This window comes from Elgaria multicarinata, chromosome 18 (genome assembly GCF_023053635.1).
Source record: "Elgaria multicarinata webbii isolate HBS135686 ecotype San Diego chromosome 18, rElgMul1.1.pri, whole genome shotgun sequence".
NCBI classification, from domain to species: Eukaryota; Metazoa; Chordata; class Lepidosauria; order Squamata; family Anguidae; genus Elgaria; species Elgaria multicarinata.
Window position 1 is genome coordinate 3483816 of NC_086188.1, and position 20090 is coordinate 3503905.

The window sequence follows — 20090 nt, forward strand, 5'->3', positions numbered from 1 at the left end:
TCACAATTCTGTGTTAGAGCTTGCATGCTTTGCTTTTATCCGGTCCCAGGTTTGGTCCTCTGCACCTAAGGTTGCAGAACTGAGTGGGACCCCTTCTAGAGGCTAGAGCGGACGATCCTTCCCCAACCTGGTGCCCCTTTGGCTGGGAACGCCAGGAGTTGCAGTCCAGCACATCTGGAGGGCAACAGGTCAGGGAAACACTGGAGTAAATAATACTTGGCAAGCTGAACCAACCATTTGACGGTATAAGACAGTTTTGTGTGTTCAAGCTCTGTGTGCGTAGCTGAAGGTCCATAATCCTTCCGAAATAGAAATACAATAGATCTTTAAGCCTAACATTGTGCAGTGTCTTAGAGAGAGCTCTATAGATTCATAAAAGCGGCCTTGCCTTTCAGCTCTCTGAGTCGGCGTTTTGTTTATCAGCCTTCCCCTGAGTAGATCAGGATGTGTTCATTTGTTGATGTTCACGACGACGAGGTTAGGATGCACAATAGTGACTTCTGCAGGCCCAGCCAATGAGGAGCCATAGCTGAGCAGGGATCTGAACCCAGCTCTTCCCAGTTTCATGGCTGATACTGTCCCTTTCACCACACTGGCTTGTTGCCAAGACAATCCCCCCTTTACAAATCTCTACCCAGCATTTGCTATACTCCATTGTTGGTTTTCCCCCAAACAAAATTAACCCCGGGGCTATAAATTTGGTAGCTGTTTATCTGCAGCAGGTACTGACAGCTCACGACATCTTCCACTGACATTATCTCTTGCTAAGAAATATGGCAAATGCTGTTTGGCTGCTTTGTGGTTAGCTTGTCAGCCGGCTGAAGCCGCAACACCTGCTTTCAGTCGTAACTCCTGGAGGTAAGTTGGGTTCTTCCATGAAGCCCGTGACTTGACTCTGCAATGAACTTTCGAGGGTCCTCTCCTGTTTTGACTGAACTGTGAGCTCAATAAGTCTCAGACGTGACAGCCTGTTCCTGGGAGTAGCACTGCAGCATCACTTGGGTCTTTTGTTCTCCAAGGTTGGGGCGATTTTCATGCTTGGTTTGGTGGCATTGCAGGTCTTTAAGATCTGAAAGCCACGGATGGGAATTGGGTGCCCGAAGTGCTGCCTGCTCAGCTGTTCTTTTCAGTTCCCCATTTTCTTATTTATTTATTTATTTATTGCATTTTTATACCGCCCAATAGCCGAAGCTCTCTGGGCGGTTCGCAAAAGTTAAAACCATAATAAAACAACCAACATGTTAAAAGCACAATTACAAAATACAGTATAAAAAGCACAACCAGGATAAAACCACGCAACAAAATTGATATAAGATTAAAATACAGAGTTAGAACAGTAAAATTTAAATTTAAGTTAAAATTAAGTGTTAAAATACTGAGAGAATAAAAAGGTCTTCAGCTGGCGACGAAAGCAGTACAGTGTAGGCGCCAGGCGGACCTCTCTGGGGAGCTCATTCCACAACCGGGGTGCCACAGCGGAGAAAGCCCTCCTCCTAGTAGCCACCTGCCTCACTTCCTTTGGCAGGGGCTCACGGAGAAGGGCCCCTGTAGATGAACTTAAGGTCCGGGCAGGTACATATGGGAGGAGGCGTTCCTTCAAAGAACCTGGCCCCAAACCGTTTAGGGCTTTAAATGTCAATACCAGCACTTTGAATTGGGCCCGGACCTGGACTGGCAGCCAATGAAGCTGGAAAAGGACTGGCGTAATGTGATCTCGCCGGCCAGTCCCTGTTAGTAAACGGGCTGCCCTGTTTTGTACCAAGAACATCTGCTGAATACGAAGGGTGCCTTAAAACGTGGTGGTGAAGTCTTTCCCGAGTTCTGTGAAATCCCAAGTTGTCTGACAGGCATTTTTACAACAGATTTCCTTCACCTGGTGCTCTCCAGATTGGAACATGTTTGCTGGTTACAGTCAGGAATTTTGCTACCTTAGACTGCTAAAGATATGCTTCATCTTTTTGGCACATAATGACCCCAGATGTCTGCATAAAGCCTTCTTAAACAATTGTATACAGTTGCAAAGTCATGTATAGCACATAACTGGAAGTCTCCAAAATAATCCACTAAACAGCACTGGGCTGATAAAATTTGGGTGACTAAGATTATGTATAAATTCAGTAAGTGCAGCAAACAAGGAATCCTAATTTGTTAAAAAAGTTACTATGGCACTGTGGTTTCTAATTATTTCCTATGTGGAAGCCCTTTAAACATGACACGGAATAACAGGCTAGATTCTGGCTGGACATCAAGAAAAACTTCCTGACTGTTAGAGCAGTACGACAATGGAACCAGTTACCTAGGGAGGTTGTGGGCTCTCCCATACTAGAGGCATTCAGGAGGCAGCTGGACAACCATCTGTCAGGAATGCTTTAAGGTGGATTCTTGCACTGAGCAGGGGGTTGGACTCGATGGCCTTATAGGCCCCTTCCAACTCAACTATTCTATGATCAATTTCCGACCAGGAACAGTTGCCCATATTTTTTCTGACTAATTCTCTGACACACACAGACACACACACTTACTCATGCACACTCCCTATATATGTTGTAAAACATGTATTTTCATACTTCCATTGAGTTCCTACTCTGGCTATTTTACTGTAGTGTCTCACGAGCAAAACGGTAATAGACTAAGAATTATATTTAGTGAATTTCATTGTTTCTTTAGTGATCTTGTTATATACACATTTTTGTTGTTGCCTTTTTTAAACTTTATTTCAAAATAAAATATAGTTTTAAAAAAATCTGAAACTTGTTGGGCAAGTGTGAACGGAGGCAGAATGATTCTGGTGGTCAATCGAGCCAAAGAGGTAGAGTTGATTCTTGGAGGCCTTCTAGCGTCCTGCATATGCGTGGGCCATTCTTTTGGTGGCTCTGTCTGTGCAGCTCAAGAGAAAGATGAGATATTGCCCACTTATCAGTCTCCTGGGGGCATGTCGTGGTCTAAAGCTTAAGCACTTTAGCGCTTTTTCCGCCTTGGCTATTTGCTGGTTTAATGACGGAGAGCGACCATATTAATTGACTTCATCCCTTATGCATTAGGAATGACGACAGAGTACAACTTGTTGATGAAGGATTGGTTTGGAGAAACACAGTGGTTACAAATTTAGAAAGATGTGGAAGTGAACCTGATCATTTAGAACTGGAGAATGAAAGCGAAGCCCATCCAAAATATATAAAATCTGAAAGACAGCCGTTTTTAAGGAAGGGTGGCAGCATCTAATTGCTGGTGTTTGCAGGGGGAAACGACAGCTGTTGTGTTCCTGCACCGAATGGTCAGCCTGGCGATTAATCCAAAATGAATTGTTAAAGAAAATTGGTTTGCCCCGTCTTTTCTCCCTCCTAGTATCCCTAGGAAGCAGTTGTTAGTAGTGTTACGTTCTTTCCCCCCTTCAGAATAATGAATGAACTTTATGAGACTAATTACCCTAACTGAGAGTGTCAAAAGCCCTTCTCTGGGGGAAATGTTTCCAGCTCTGGGACTGGAGAGTTGTACACTTGTGCACATTTGCAGCTGGCTCAGCTGTTCCTTCTCCTTCCAAAGAAATCAGCTCGTTTCTGGAGCAGGCTGTAGAGCGGCCTGAAGGTTTGCATCTGAATTCAAGCTGGATTTGAATAGCAGCTTTGCTGTGTTGGTTTGGGTATTGGTGGGCACAGATTGGCAGAAGACTGGTATTGTATTTATTTATTTATTGCATTTATATACCGCCCCATAGCCGAAGCTCTCTGGGTGGTTTGCAAAAGTTAAAATCAGTAAACATTAAAAACAAATATACAAAGTTTTAAAACATAAAAAGCATAAAAACAACAGTATGCTTATAAAAACAGCTATTCTGGGGTCTGTTAAAAACAAACTCAGCTCATGCTGTTAAATGCCTGGCGCCAGGCGAGCTTCGTCAGGGAGATCATTCCATAATTGGGGGGCCACCACTGAGAAGGCCCTCTCCCTTGTTGCCATCTTCCGAGCTTCCCTCGGAGTAGGCGCTCGGAGGAGGACCTTAGATGTAGAGCGCAGTGTACGGGTAGGTTCATGTCGGGAGAGGCGTTCTGTCAGGTATTGTGGTCCCAAGCCATGTAAGGTATGGGTTGGATTGGATCGCCTTTGGCTCTCTCCAGTTGTGAGATTGATTTGTTCATTCATTCAGACTTAATTTGCCTGGGAGCAGAGATTGCAACTGCTCTTCCATTCCCAAAAGGTCTTCTGGAAGTGCAGTTCATTTTGTGGTTGTTGCCTCTCTTGTTTTAACAACCTCTGGGCTTCGGTGGATCACCCCAAGTTTGCTTCCTGGCATTGGTGCCAGATAACATAAATAATGACAAACTTTTTAGGATTTAGGGAGTGTCTCAAATGCAAAAAGGCCCTCAACTGACAAAGTAGATGTATGGAAAACTGAATGTCTGTATGTAAGGTCTTCTCCCGGGCCTGCTTGTGTCCAGACTAGCCAGTGGCTTTTAGTGGTCTGCACTGCACTTTAACCCAAAGCCCCTTCCTCAGCATCTTAGCTGTGTCCACACTGGCATCAGGACGACTGATAGTTCCAGTTGCCTTCAGGTGTGACTACCCTAAGCGGTCACATAATCACACCACCTGGAAGGAACCTGGTAATGAAGCACGCAGTGGACCCTCATTTATCTGAGCAAGCAGAACATTGGTGTACCCCGTAGGATGAAACACCTCTTTGCTCAAAGGCCTCCTCTGTCTTCAAGACACGCTGCAGTTACCAATGTGGTGAAGGCCAATGCCAAAGCATCTCAGCTCTCCTGCTTGAGCTTGGAGAGGCAGAACATCAAACCTTCCCAAGCCGGTGTTTATCTGCGCTTGCTTTTTTATATATATATATAATTGGAAAACAGTGGGCCCACCAAAAGTCAATTCTGTTAGTGGGTAATTCTCAGCTCCCGTCACTTTCGCATATAAAACATCATACTCTGTGCAAGCAAATAAGCTGTACTTGACTCGTTCCTGAGATGATCTGAGCCATCCATCTCGTTGCCTGTGCAAAGATGTTTTTATACTGTTGTTTTTATGTTTCTGATGGTTTTTCAGTTTTGAATACTTTTTAATGTTTACTGTTTTAACCTTTGTGAACCGCCGAGAGAGCTTCGGCTGTGGGGCGGTATAGAAATGTAATAAATACATAAATTAATTAAATAAATAAATAAGATGGATGGCTGTCTCTGCCAGTGCTTTTAGATGTATGCTAGCCAAATAAGAACATAGAATCATAGAATAGCAGAGTTGGAAGGGGCCTACAAGGCCATCGGGTCCAACCCCCCTGCTCAATGCAGGAATCCACCCTAAAGCATCCCTGACAGATGCTCGTCCAGCTGCCTCTTGAAGGCCTCGAGTGTGGGAGAGCCCACTACCTCCCTAGGTAACTGGTTCCATTGTCGTACTGCTCTAACAGTCAGGAAGTTCTTCCTGATGTCCAGTTGGAATCTGGCTTCCTGTAACTTGAGGCCATGATTCCGTGTCCTGCACTCTGGGAGGATCGAGAAGAGATCCTGGCCCTCCTCTGTGTGACCACCTTTTAAGTAGGTTAAAAGTAGGTTAAGAAGAGCCTTGATGCTGGATCAGACCAAGGGTCCATCTAGTCCAGCACTCTTTCCTTCCTTCCTTGTGTGTGTGTGTGTTTTGACTGGCTGCTTTTTGCTTTCGTTCTCCATAGCGCCATGCTGGATTTTGTTTCTTGGATGTGACAGAGGGCCTGTTCAGACAATACACTAAGCCACGGTGGGGCCGCTGACCCTGTTAGTGAGTGTGTTTATATAGCTACCATAATTAGGAATGGTTCACATGATACACTAAGTCCTGGTTCACACGACACGCTACGCCATCACGTTTAGCTCAAAAGGCTGAACCACCGTGGCTTAGTGTCTCCCCTGAACAGGGTCAAAATGTTAAAAGAGTGCGATGGAATAGATACGGATGTTTTATGGGTGGTCTGTTTATGCAAAAAAGAACCTTCCATTTGTATTAGAAAACGTGATCCCTAATTCCACCAGGATGACAATTTAAGGTTTATGCAGCTACTTAGACCTGGCCGTATTAGCGTGTGTCTTCCACTCGCTGTATCTTTCTTAATTTCCTTGTTGTGGGTGATATAACTAGAAGTAATCTGTTTGCAATGTTTTCTCTTTCAGTATCCGAAGTGTGATGCAGAAGTATTTGGAGGAGAGAGGAGAGTTAACCTTTGATAAGATTTTCAGCCAGAAGATAGGTAAGCTCTGGCATGAATTCTATTCCCCCGTCGTTACGCTGGTGATCTGAACTGCACGCCCTGCGTGGGTGTTAGCCCAGCTATTGATTCCTGGGGCTCAACTGTGTGCTTTCCTGGATGAAATTTGGAGGCAAATGGTGCTTAACAAACAAAATAAGATCATTTCCTGGAACAACGGGCAGATAACCCCATTAATATGGGCTCTTGGCCCAGGGCTGGGGGGCGGAGGGCGATCCTTCTGGAATTCTCCTGCCAGGTCAGCCCTACAATGAGCTTCTTCCTGGAACCCTGGCATGACCTCATGCTACCCTTCCCCAACCTGGTGCTTTCCAGATGTTTTGGACTCCAACTCCCATCAACCCCAGCCAGCAAGACCAGTAATCAGGGATGCCGGGAGTTGTAATCCCAAACATCTAGAGGGTTCCAAGATGGGGGAGGCTGACTTATTTATTTATTACATTTATATATCGCCCTATAGCCGAAGCTCTCTGGACGGTTTACACACTGTGCCCTGCCTGGACTGGTTAAGCACGGGACGGGACGGGGGGGAGCATCCATGCTCCTTGGGAGCTGCCCCAGTCCAAGGCGCATAGACTGATGGGTGTGTCCAGTGCGGTGGCTTAATTGTTCAAGACCTGCTTCTTCCCAGCTCACAGTTTGGAAATGTTTCCAGAAATGAGCCTGGGCTGTGCGTGTATCTGTGCCCCATTTTGTGCGGAATCCATGTTCCGGCTCCAGGCCAGCAGTGTGAATAGTTGTGTTTGCAGTGAGAGCAGAAGGCCTGGCACATCAGGACGGCGGGGTGTGTGTGCCCGTGCCTCCAGCTCAGCCTTCCGTCCTCCAACAGTGTTCAGCCAGACGTTTTGGGAGAAAGCTTTGCAGACAGGGCAAGGTGGTTGGAGACATCCCTCAGTGTTTCGCCGGCTGTTTTGGTTGTATTACTTTGTAGAGCTACCACACCTGGCCTCTGATGGGGTTCTTTCGCTTTTGAAATCCGTTTATGCTAGCTCCTGCCAGAACATCTGGGCCAGGGAGGGGGATTTTCTTGTGGCACTGGGAGGGAATCTGCAGATCTGAGCTTCTTCGGGGCACTCTTATGCACAAACAGGCACCACAAAAATGAGGCCGCTGGTGATTTCCCTTTGCCTAACCTTTTTAAGTTTCAGGCTGCAAGAGTTAGGACCCTTGCGGGCATATTTACACCACAGACCTAAGTCAATTTAAAAGTCATTTCCTTCCCCCGAGAGAATCCTACAGACTATAGGTGTGTGTGTTGAGGGAAGCTAAGGATCTCTGATAGAGATCTATCATGCTACCATTCCTAAGATCATTTGGGTGTAAGCCGTGGCACTTAAACTGATATGAAACCGATTGTTGTGTTTCTCAGAAAACTCCTGCTTTCGACGGGAGGCAAATGACGAGGTTTGCTAAGCAATCCACAAAGCTTTTATTAAGCAAGAAACGTCTCTTCTACCTGAAGACACTCTAACCTCTTGGAAACCTCCCCCTAGGCAAAACTATGCAAACTAAGCAAGACAATTGTCCGCTCAAGAAGAATAGGAAGCCACTTCTCCAACGGCCGTAACTTTAGAGCGCCTGGTGCGGAGGCACGTTCTGATGTAATCGAACTGACTTTCTCACGCCTTCCTTCCGCCGGCGCCCCATGCATTTGAGCTTCCGGCGGACCCTAGCATCAGCTAGCTTGTCGGGACGCTCTCCTCCGGAAGAAACCTCACTTCCCACTGAGTGTGTAGGATTTGGCCTTGAGGAGGTAAGCTCTGGAGAGGGCTGACTCCCAGCTGGGGAATCGCCTGTGAGAGCTTCCTCCCCCACTGGTACAGGCTGGCTGGTGTCTGGTGCTGTGTCTTCTAGTTCTGAATCTGGTTCTGATTGATTACCTGAAACATGTCCCAAAACAGGGGCAGTAGGGTTAGACATGACACCGATATATATGTCTGTCTTGCAGCTTGTTAGTCCACTTTGAAGAACTGCGCAGCTTTTAAGCTCTTGAGTATGGCAGAATTCAGGTGGAGGGCCCATTGGCCAGTGGTTTGGGTCAGTGTACTTGAGGCCACTGGTCAAACAAGTCCAGAGTTCCTTGCTAGTTTGTTTCTGGCAGTGTGTAGGTATTCTGCGAAGCAACCAGTGATGTTGGAAGTTTAAAGTGGTCTCCACACACCCTTGTTTAACTTTGGTTATTGCAGCTGTACTGTGTCCCATCTTTACACTGCGAGAGTCTCTTGCAAATGTTTTGAGATCCCTGTTTGGGTACATGAAAGGCGGATTGTAATGTGTGTTAAAAATCTAGGAATCTTTCTGCCTTCTACTGAGTTGGCCTGTTTGCCTGTCCAGATCAGTATTCTTTAACCTGGGTGGCAGTAGCTCTGCAGGTTTTCAGAGAGATGCCTTTCCCCGTTCTCCCTGGAAATGCCACGGATTGACTCTCCACGTGCAAAACGAGGTGCTCTCCAGCTGAGCAATAGCATGTTGTGTCTTGCGCATGGGATGTCCCACCCTTTGCCTTGACTGGTACGCCCATAAAGCGTCCCTACCCCCTACCCAGCTCCATGACGGAGAGTTTGAAGAGTTTGGCAAATGTGTCGCTCTGAAGAACAAGCCCGTCTTGCCCTGACAACGCTAAATCCTTGTTAGCGTGTTGGTCTCCCCGATGCGAGGTGCCTCTTGAATAATCAATGCATCGTTGCCTAGCATTGGCGAAATGTACACAAGCACGTCTTGCAGAAGCACCGTCAAATAAAAAGAGCTGTTTTGAGCCACTGGGGGCCTTGGGGAGCCGAGGAGGCGCTCTGGTTGTCCTTTGTGACCTTGGGGCACTTCAAAGTCTTTTGTCTGACGGAAGCCGCTCCTAAAATGGAGACTGTTCGCTTCACCTTTGGGAGTGAAAAGTCAATTGAGCTGCTGTGAGCTGAAGTGGGTTTGGGGAGGGGGAGGAATTTCCGGCGGATCCCCATAACCCAAATGCTGCTGGCCAGACTTTGAGTTTCTGCAGCCGTAATTTTTGAGTTTGCGACGCCGGTCTTCTGCTTTTGCCGGATGGCGTACAAAACGCCGCGATTTTGCAGCTTTCTCCGTTAAAGAAGAGGGTATTCTTGTTCCTCCCTCGCTGTAACACCTGCTCCGGCGAGGAACTGGACCTCTGCGGTTCCCTATTTGCGGAAGGGGGAATAGTTGCAAAGGAAGAAAATCGGTAGAACGTTTGCTGCCTAAATGAACAGGAGGAGGAAGAGGCAGGGAGCGGTTTTCTGGTTTCCTCCTGAGCCACTTCAGCCGAGGGCTTTTCGAGGTCAAATGCTCGGCTGACTCCGTTGGTTTTCTGACATCGCACCAATCTCCCAGGAAGTACTTCTGCACACGAGCTGTAGGCCCCCTTCATTTCAATGGGGGTTATCATGTGGGTGAACTTCCTGGGGGAATGTGGCCCCACGGGTCAAAATCTCCCTTGCTCGCCGTCGCCTTGGGTTTGGGCCAAGATCCTCCTCCCCGCTTTGCCTCCTGGTAGCACTGCCCCTGGCGAAAAGGAGGAGGAAGTGGGAGAGTTCTTCGCCAGGGCACTGATAGCGCATTTATCTGAAACCCTATTTTTATCGGCAATTAAGCTGCCGCTTTCTTTTGTCCTGGTGCAAGCTGCTTCCTCCGAAGCCTTGGCGCTGTTTGAGCTCTGTCTTGACTCAACCAACCACCTTTAACTGATTTTGCTCCTCTCCACATCCTGTTTGCTACAGGACGAGCAGGATGAGACGTGGCTTCTCACCGTACGGCCTCTTTGTTTTCGTTTTGCCTGTTTCTGTAAAGTCCAGAACTGCGCTGGGTTTCTGCCGTTTGCGGCAAGCAGGAGTTTCTGGGCGATTTAAAATTAGGCAGCCGAAGCAATATTTGCATTTTTTTAAAAAAATAGTTTGGGATTAATGGTCTTGCCGGTTACACTTTAACGAATAGGAATGAAATTATTGATCTTCCTAATCAAGGCTTTTGAAGGGAGGGATGTTGATCATGTAGCCAATGTGGCAAGGTGGGGCAAAGGCTGCCCTTGGACTGAGGGTGACCCAGGCTGAAATCCCTGCTGTTGTCGTGGGTGTGGGGCTGGCTCCTTTCTCTCCCCACATGGCTAGCTGAAGCAGAATAAATCAGCCTCCAAATGTGTTAGACTATGCAAACTAAGCAAGACAATTGTCCGCTCAAGAAGAATAGGAAGCCACTTCTCAAACGGCCGTAACTTTAGAGCGCCTGGTGCGGAGGCATGTTCTGGTGTAATCGAACTGACTTTCTCACGCCTTCCTTCCGCCTCCATGATGGGAGTTGCAGTCTGAGGCTGGAATAAATTGTGAAAAACATACACATAGCATATCACCATAATTCAGATTCCAGAATTTATCTCCTAGCCCAAGAATTGGGATGCAATTTTCGTACCCAAGAATATTTATTTATCAGAAGTGGGTTTGTTTTTCCCCCAAAGGCCATTCACAACCATTTAATGCCATTAACACTTTCAGTGTTTCCCCCCCTAAAATACAAGAAATATTTAGAAACAGTGACAAAGCAACATAAAGGCAGAGACCTCACACCCCTGCCCAGCCACAGACAAACCGAAAACAACGTTGTACAGCCAGGCTCTGAGCAATGAGAAGGTCTTGACCGCTCTCTCTCTCTTTCCCCATCCCGTCTCCATTATTTTCTGTTATGCTTTATTCCTTTGCTGCCTTTCATGGCAGTTCATGCAGAATCATGGCTGTTCCCTCTGTGGCTACTAGGTCTACAAGGTGAGAATGGAAACTTCCACATGGCAGAGTCCGTATACCTCTGAATACCAGTTATGAGGAAGTAACCAAGGAAGGGCTCTTGCCCTCACACCCTTCTGATGGGGTTCTCGGAGGCATTTGATTGGCCAGGACCAGGAGACAGGACTAGGCAGATGTTTGGTCTGATCCAACAGGGCTGCTGTTAGGATTGTCGTGTCTGTTGATCATGTCTCGTCCATCGTTGGTACACCTTCTATCCAAGAGTTTTCATGTATGATTACTGATTTAGTTCTTCTTGGAGCCAGAAAGTGTCTCCATAGATCAACCTTCCTCATCCTGGTGTCCTCCAGATGGTTTGGACTACAACTCCCAGCATTCCTGTTGCCTGGGACTGATGGGCATTAAGGTCCAAAACATCTAGAGGGTCCCAGGTTGCGGAAGGCTCCCATAGATGATGGGTTGACCTGGGCTTTACGTTTTCTCCTCTGTCAAGGCTTGCAGGCCAACCTCTTTCAAAGGGTCTTTTATGAAGATGAATTGAAATTAGGATATATTCCTATTTTCGGGGCACCCTTAAGGAAGAAATCTAAAGAAACGAAACTGAAGTTGACCTTTCGATTGGCTGAGCCGTCTCTACTTGGAAGAATTTCCACCTGCTGATTCAATGATGCCTTCCTACGGCTTCCGTTCATGCTGGCAGCTCTCTCCTGGGTTGGCACTCTTCCAGGGATCTCTGGATGATTAATCTGGTTTTTGATGGGTTTTCACTGTGCTCGTTGGATCACACTCCTTGTTTAGGGAGGGGGCCTTGCGAGTTTTGTTTCCTGCGACAAATTTCCCAGGCTCGCTTAACGCAACGTTCGCTTTTATTTATTTATTTATTTTATTTATTACATTTATATAGCGCCCCATAGCCGGAGCTCTCTGGGCGGTTTACAAAACTCTAGGGCAGCCTTTCTCAACCTGGGGTGCTCCAGATGTGTTGGACTGCATCTCCCAGAATGCCCCAGCCAGCTGGCTGGGGCATTCTGGGAGTTGTAGTCCAACACATCTGGAGCGCCCCAGGTTGAGAAAGGCTGCTCTAGGGGTTTCCACGGGACCAGTCAGCGTGAAGGCTGATGGAACTCACTTCTTTGGAGGCTGAATACTCCTGCTCTTGTGAACTGGAGTCTGTGTCACCCGGTTTTAGGAACACAAGAAGCGGTATTCTATCAAATCGGTCACTGGTCCATCTCTCAGTGCAGTGTTTTCGACACAGACTATCCATGGCTGTCCTGGACTTCAGATCAAGGTCTTTCTTAGCTGTTCCTGGAAATGCCACGAATCGAACCTGGGGTCGTTTGCGTGAACAGGAGGTGCTCTGCCACTGAGCTGTGATCTTCCCATAAAAATAAAGTAATATTCCAGTCCTCATGGATCTAAATAAAGGGCTGACTTAAACAGGAACACAGGAAGCTGCCTGATACTGGGTACATCTAGCTTACTATTGTCCAATCTGTGGCGGCCGTGGTCCTCCAGGGCTAGAAATCAAATCAGAAATAAATAAGACCAGGCGGGCGCCCTGCAGCTCCTGTCACGCCCAACAATGTGGTGTTGCCCAGCACATCTGGAGGGGGGGTCAGGTTGGGGGAGGCCTTTGTAGAGTCAACGAAGAGCTCATTTTGCCTGAGGGCTCGTCCTTGGATGACTGTCTTTGATGCATCACTTCCAGACCACCCTTGGGTGCTCAGTGGCCACCCAAGCCAGTGTCCTGCTTTTGGGTCGCCTAGACAGTTCTGTGCTTTGAAAGGCTCCGTTCCTCATGTGAGCCCTTTGTGTAATGTCTGTGTCAGACCTCTGTCTGTTCCAGTAGCAGACTGTCATAATTTAATGGTTCTCTGCCAGAAGAGTAGCGGGAGCAATCAAAACATCTTTGCCCAGTGGCAAAACAGGCACCTCAGCATTTAGTCCTTAAAAGCAGACTCGCTGCAGATGGAAACCCACAACGTTCCTGGAACATGTATTATTTGTAAGAAGTGGATGAAACTTCTTTCTCTGGATTTGGACTCCAGGGATGATCACAGATTTTAACTGGCTGCAGGTGTAGAATAAATAAGGTTTGCTTTTTTTAAAAAAGCGCATCACGCTGACTTTTCGGATATTTTTTTTGGTCACGTTAAAAAAAATGAAGGGACTTTGGAAAGACATATTATCACTCAAATTTCAAGTTACCAATCCAAAAGTTATTAGGATATATTGAGGGCAAAACAGAAATAGTAGGCTTATAGTTAGTGATTAGCTTATTGGGTTTCTACAAGAATATGCAAAGCTCGATGTTGGAGATCATGACTTATTCTGCCAGGAGCAGGCCCTCCGACGTCCTCAGCGATTGGGCAGGATGGTAAGGGAGAAGGCACTCTCTCAGGTATCCTGGTCCCAAGTTGTTTAGGACTTGCCACAATGCACGTACTGTAGCCTAGCAGATACTTGACCCCTCTAATATTTTGTTGAAGGTGCAAAGACAGGTTTATTGAAGCCCTGTTAGGACACCGGGTGTGGTGGTGATGGTGTTGGCTTACAACACGTTTGCTGGGTTACGCATTGTGCAGGCTTTGTGCAGAACATCCTTTCTGCGGGGCTTGGCTCCACGCGCATGTTCACGTGATCCTCCAGCGGCTCAGTTTGTAAAGTCTAAGCGTGAGATCGATCTTGCGAAAGTAAACGACTCCCCAAAGGATCCTAGATCAATGCGTTTTGCCTGTGAAGCCAATTTTCTTAACATGGCCTTTGAAAACGATCCATCGGATTTCTCTTAGGAGTTTTGTATGCGCTAATCCATGAAACACTAGCGTATTCGAAGGAAAGGAAAGGAACCTCTCGTGCAAGCACTGAGTCATTACTGACTCTTGGAGGGACGCCAGCTTTCGCTGACGTTTTCTTGGCAGGCCTTATAGCGGGGTGGTTTGCCGTTGCCTTCCCCGGCTGTTATTCCCTTTCCCCCAGCTAACTGGGTACTCATTTTACCGACCTCGGGAGGATGGAAGGCTGAGCCGGCTGCCTGAAACCAGCTTCCGCTGGGATCGAACTCAGGCCGTGGGGAGAGTTTTGGCTGCAGAAACTGCTGCTTTACCACTCTGCGCTACACGAGGCTCAGCGTATTTGAAGGGGGGGGAAAATAAATAAATACCTGCACTGCAACTTAGGCCTTAGTTAGACCTAAGGTTTATCCCGGGATCGTCCCTGCCTGCTCCCGGGATATACTGTGCATCATTTACATGAACAGGGATGACCCTGGGACAATCCCGGGCTAAACCTTACATCTATCTAAGGCCTTAAAGTTTCTTGTTCTTCATTGGGGTGACTTTGGGGAGAAATCCAGGTTTCCTGATGTGGAGCTCTACTGCATACATGGAGCTCTTGGCCTACATGTGGTGCCTGATCCATTGTAGTGGAAGGAGCTGCTATAAGCTCATCAACAAATGACCGGATTGGGTCATGCCCTCCCCGATGAAGGCAGTACTGAGTGCGGAATCAGGGAGAGCGCCACCATTGCTGTGGTGCTTCTGAACCAAGAATTTGCTGTTGCTCTGGTTTTTTTTCTATCAGCCAGCAACTTTGAGATGGAAGGAGGTGTCCGTGTTCGGTCTTCCAAAACAGCGCACCGTGTGAAATGTTTGATCCCAGCCTGTATTTATAGCAGCAGCTTGAGCGTCTTCTTTTCGTTAAATAATGGAACGATTCATCGGCAAGAGGTCTGTGTGAAGTGCGTTCTCTAGGAGACATCCTAACCCTTTGGCAAGCCTCTTGTAGAAGATAATGGATCCGGAATGTAATATATGTGTGTGTGTGTGTGTGTGTGTGTCTGCTGGCAAACGAATGAACGCTGGCAGATTGGGAAGGAGATGAGCTGCAAAGACAATGGAAGGCGTAGGCAGAAAACCACATGAGGAAAGCCTTGGAAGACCTGGACGCGGAGAGGGGGAAATATTAAATAAGAAGTATAGAAGATTGTCACCTCCAAGAACTCTGTGTGTGTTTGTGTGTGTATAACACCGGCTTCTTCTTTTTTTCACCCTCTCCATGGGGATGGAACAAGAAGCACTGGATTTGAAGTATAGAAACGTAGGTTGGGGTACGTAGATTTAGAAGGGAAGCTGTCTTCTGATTTCTAGTGTGGTGCCATGGTTGTTTCAGGCCGCAGGGAGAGCGTGCCAGGGGACAGCAATCTTCCTGGGACTGCAGGACGTTGTGGGTCAGGCCTCTCTCAAGCACGCTCTCAAGAGCTCCGGCTATTGGGCGGTATAGAAATGTAATAAATAAATAAATAAATAATAATGTCAAAGACCCCCCCTCCTGCTCTTTATAAGTGACCAGGGTGTCCCTGTGACCATGCTGGAAGAGAAGCGTTTATTTTCATGTCTCGTTTGGCCCCAAGCTATCGTGGCGTTCAGTTTCTGCCTCCTCGTCGATTCCCCGTTCTCCCTTGTCTCAGTCAACTGCTCAGGTCCTCTTTATTTTCCTTGCCGTCCTCCCCACCATCAGAAAGCCGCTGCCTGGACCGTTCCACCCTTTTCATCTCATTGCATGTTACAAGCCCTAATTAAGTCTCGGCACGCCGCTCGCTGTGAGCAAGGTAAGTACGGCTTTCCGTGCCTCTGAGAAGCTGCTATCGCCGCACCTTTGAAAACGAGATCTACCTGCCGTGCTGTCGGGGGAGAGCAAAAGATCAGCCGATCTTGGAGTCGTTAAGAAACCGTTTGGTAATCTCAGCGGGGAGAAGTCGAGAGTCTTGGCCTCTGCAGAAGAAATAAAAAAGGCGGATTTCTGTGCATAGCCGTAGGTGGTTATAGGCTTAGGCCAGCTTTTGAGGTCCCACCTGTTCCCCCGCTAGAAGATACAGATGCAATTTTGCTACCAGTACACAGCAGCGCGTTGATGTGGTCTATACTGAACTGGGATATCTTTCCTGAACTGTTCCGTCTTTTACTGTTTTCACGATGTGACTGAGTGATTGAGTTAATGTGGGAAACAGGATGAGGGTGCCCTTATATGAGTGTTTACGGGTAGGCAGAGATATGGGGGGTGGTTCAGGTAAGCTGGGAGGAGTGATTTCACGCCATGCAAGTGCTCCCTCCTCCAGCTATTCTGCCCGTGGGAAGGTTCTTGGTTACCTTCCCAGCTCGTCCCCTGGCCTGCTAGTGCTGCCGCTGAATGCCAGGTCAGTCCAAAACAAATCATTTGCCATCCATGGATGAGGGGACCTCCCGGTTTGTATCACGGGGACCTTATCCCTTTTTTATTCGTCCAGGCCTTCTTTACACAGTGCAACCCTGTTCAGACGACATGTGGCGGTTAAACATTTTGAGCTAAATGTTATGGCTTAGTGGGGCATGTGTGCCATGATTTAGCATGTCACGTGAATCATTCCTAACCATGGTGGCTACATAGTCATGGTTTAAACACGCCCATTTGCTGTAAAAGGATTAGCGGCCTAACCATGGCTTAGCGTAGTGGTTCCCAATTAGCTAAGTACTGAGGACCCCTTGTTTTTCAAATGCCAAGCCATGGACCCCCTCCTTTTGAAAATTTTGTTATCTCTATGGTAGTTACCTGTGCGAAGCAATTTTTTGGAGAAAATAAGGGGTAGCCCCTAATAAGCAAAGGATTTTAGGGATGCGAAAAAACAGACCATAAAATTTGTGATATTTGGGATATTACCACGCAAAAATGACAATGATTTAGTTAGGAACATAAAGACAAATTTAATTTTACTAACGTCTAGTTTACAACTGAACAAATTATGACATGTCTAGCAGCTACTAAACCTAAATGTGATGGGAGGAATCATGCCTCTTTTTGTCCTGAACAATCCCTTCCACATCCGGTTCAATATTTCCTACTTTTACTCTCAAATCCGGATCAACATCGAGCCGATTTCTATGTTTGTTCACAAAGATATGTGGAACAAAAAAGAACTAGATGTTTCAAAGCTTTTTCACCTAACTTCTTATAATCAGGAAAAACCTTCACCCAGAATTGTTCCGGTCTATATTCTTTGAAAAATGATTTCAATGAACCATCACAAGTCACGTCAACAAGTGCATCTCGCTCTTCCGCAGATAAGAGTTGTTAGTTGTACATCACCACATTCAAAAGGATTCCTTCTCCAGGAGTTTTCAGGATTAGGTGCAGGGAAGTCATCTCTGAAGCTAGCCGCTAATTCACACAGGTGCTTTTGCGCATGACGTCACCGTCGAAGCAAACAGACCGCATATTTCCTTTTATTAAAATGCAGACCTTGCAGATCTAATAGGTGAATGGTGCCACGGACCCCCTGGGTGGGTTACGTGGCCCCCCTGGGGTCCACGGACCCCCAATTGGGAACCACTGGCTTTGTTTTTTTTTTGAACGGGCCCTGCATAGTTAAACTATGGCATTCGCTACCACGAGATGTAGCAACGGCCTGCAATTTGGATGGCTTTGAAATGGGATTAAACGAATTCCTGGAGGAAAAGGCTATCAATCGCTTCTACTCCTGATGGCTCTGCAATAAGATAATGTACACCAGTTGCTGGGGAACATAGGTGGGAGGGTGCCATTGTCCTCATTTCCTGCTTGTGGGTTTCCTGTGTACAGCTGGCTGGCCACTGTGTGAACAGAATGCTGAACTAGATGGACCCTTGGTCTGATCCAGCAGGGCTCTTCCTAGGTTCTAACCTTTGTTTTATGCTCTGAACCTTTCAGTTTAAGATCCATATGTTAATTGTGTTTTTGTTTTAATTGCTTTTTTGTTTTCTGTTGTATTTGTTCTGTGAGCTGCCCACAGGACTTGTATTATGAGACGGCTATATAACTATAGTAATAAATAAAGCAAGTAGCCTCGCAGTCCAGGCCCAAATCCTGATCCAGTATGTATATTAAAAACCCAGACCTCTGTGTGACCTGGTTGCTGCCATAGTTAATTTGGAGATTATGAGTCCTTATTTTTTTTCTGGCTCCGTTCCAGCCACCTAAGCCGTGGCCCTTTGCTTTTGATTGGGAGGCGCCCTTTGGTTAAAGATGCTCCAGGATGTGTGCTGAGAGATGCGTGTGGGACCGTTTCCAAGAAAGCGAAGGCTTGCTCTTCCTGGATCCATTTGAACCTACTAATACTTATGGAGACTCCATAAGTTATGAAAAATGAGACTCTCCTCTTTCTCTCCATCCCCCTGTGGTTTTTTTTTTTTGGCCTTATCTTCTCTCTTTGGCTTTGATTTCTCTCCAGAGTGATTAATTGGCATTCTGGTCATGCTGCCGCTGCTGTTTTTTTATTGGAAACAAAAAGGTGACCTTTGAAGGAACCGCAGAGAAACCAAAGTGGCCTGGAATTTATATATAATATATATGTGTGTGTGTGTGTGTATGTGTGTATTCCCTCTTCCCTGGAGGCCGCCTCTACTTCTGCTTAAGGTGCGATCCGTGAGCCATTCTGCAGCTGTCCCTGGCAGTATTCATAGGGCTCCTCTTGAGTAAATGGTTGGAGTGCTGTGAATGTCAGGAAAGGCTTCCCCCCCCAACCACATTATCACTCCCTGATGTGATAAAGCCCTTTCCTTTCTGCTTGTGGCTAAGCTACAAGAATGCAGCTGAATACGGAGAGGGGACTTTTGCTGTGGAGATGGCAGTGACCTTGAGCCATTGCTTCTCATGCCCCGTTCCTTCCAAACTTCTCAGCTCGCTAGGTCGCGCGACGCAATTGTGTTTTGCAGTGGTGGGGTGGAGCTGTGACTTCATGGGAGAGTTCGTTGGAATCGCGTCTCTTTTCAACCAGCGTTCTCAGTGGAGGGAAATCCCATGTGCTGAGTCTGGCAGTGAAATGTTTGTTTGATTTTATACACGTCTCTATACCTGCCTTCCACCATGTTTTCAGAGCAGTTTGCATAGCACTGAAATCATCAATAAAACCAAACAAGAAACCATAATGAAAACCAATAAAAAATAGTTAAACATTAAAAACCTGGGAGAATAGAACGTTTTTCTGCCTGGCATTGAAAAAGGGAACAGTGTGGCCAGACGAGCCTCCAAGGGGGGGAAATTCCATCAATGGGGCGCCACCACCGAGAAGGCCCTCTCTCTGGTCGCCACCCGCCTACCCTCAGAAGGCTTGGAGCAGAGCCTTGGAAGGCTACTTTGGTACATGGGCAAGGTGGTGTGAGATCAGGCGTTCCCCGAGTGTCCTCATACCTCCTTGTTTCCCGTCCTTGCGCAAGACTCACGTCCCCAGAATAAAAGCCATACTCCTGATATCCCAGCCCTGCTTGAGGAGCCATATGTTTGTAACAGTAGCTAATCCAGAAGGCAAATTATGGCTACCGGGATAAAGAGATAATATGAATTATGACCAAAAACTGATACGAGGTACATTTTTAAAACGGCACTGCTGCACAGAGACGCACCTTACATGTCCTCTCTGTTTGCAGTAACGGCGCACGAGTGTCGCTGACGAAGCGGCGCAAAAAGCGTCTTCGCTGTTCCTTGCTGAACGGCTTGTGTAGCTGCCACAGTTCTGCAAAACAGCTTTGGAAAGGCCGACCCAGAAGGGAACGGTCGGCACCGAATGCTTTCCGTCATTGGGTTTTCCTGTTGTGTCCACACGCCTCCCCCCCCGTGCCCTCCCCCCCCCCACAATCCTCTTTGTTTCTCTCCCTTTTTTTCCTTCGAGTTTCTGCAGATCTGTCCTCGTCCGTCCCCCCACATTTGTCAATTCATCACTGCTCTCTGTAATTGCCTCACTGAAGGCTGTGGAGTTCATTGGCCAAATAAAGACCCAATTAGTTCGGCTTTGTTTGTGGTGAGCGGTTGCTGCTTTCGAATGTCGACAGGCTCCAGTGTGATATTTTAAGGAAAGAAGGTTGAGTTCTGTTTCCCAGAGCAGAGCTTCTGACCTTCTTGTTAATCTTCCAGCAGGAAGTTGGATTAAAAGTTCAGCTAAAAAACAAAAAAACCCACACGAATGAAACTCTGCTGCTAAATAAAGGAACCAGATGTGAACATGACATGTGTTTAAAAATAAAGTGGCCTTTTTGGTAAATTCCCTTTAGCAATCAAGAATCTTTTGTCTCTTAAGCGATGGTGATTTTTCAAGAGGCTAAAAT

The 20090-nt window shown here is 47.0% G+C and overlaps 1 protein-coding gene across 3 annotated transcripts in view; it reads left to right on the forward strand.

The window, feature by feature from the left end:
• GRK3 (G protein-coupled receptor kinase 3) overlaps positions 1 to 20090 on the forward strand; it is a 73075-nt gene that overhangs the window by 6243 nt on the left and 46742 nt on the right. For 2 of the 3 annotated variants that reach the window (XM_063143961.1, XM_063143962.1), the window contains exon 2: positions 6144 to 6220. The exons of the other annotated variant lie outside the window; for it this stretch is intronic. In XM_063143961.1, coding sequence (XP_063000031.1) covers positions 6144 to 6220 — 77 coding nt within the window. The remainder of the gene's footprint in view (positions 1 to 6143; positions 6221 to 20090) is intronic. 3 annotated transcript variants of the gene reach the window in all.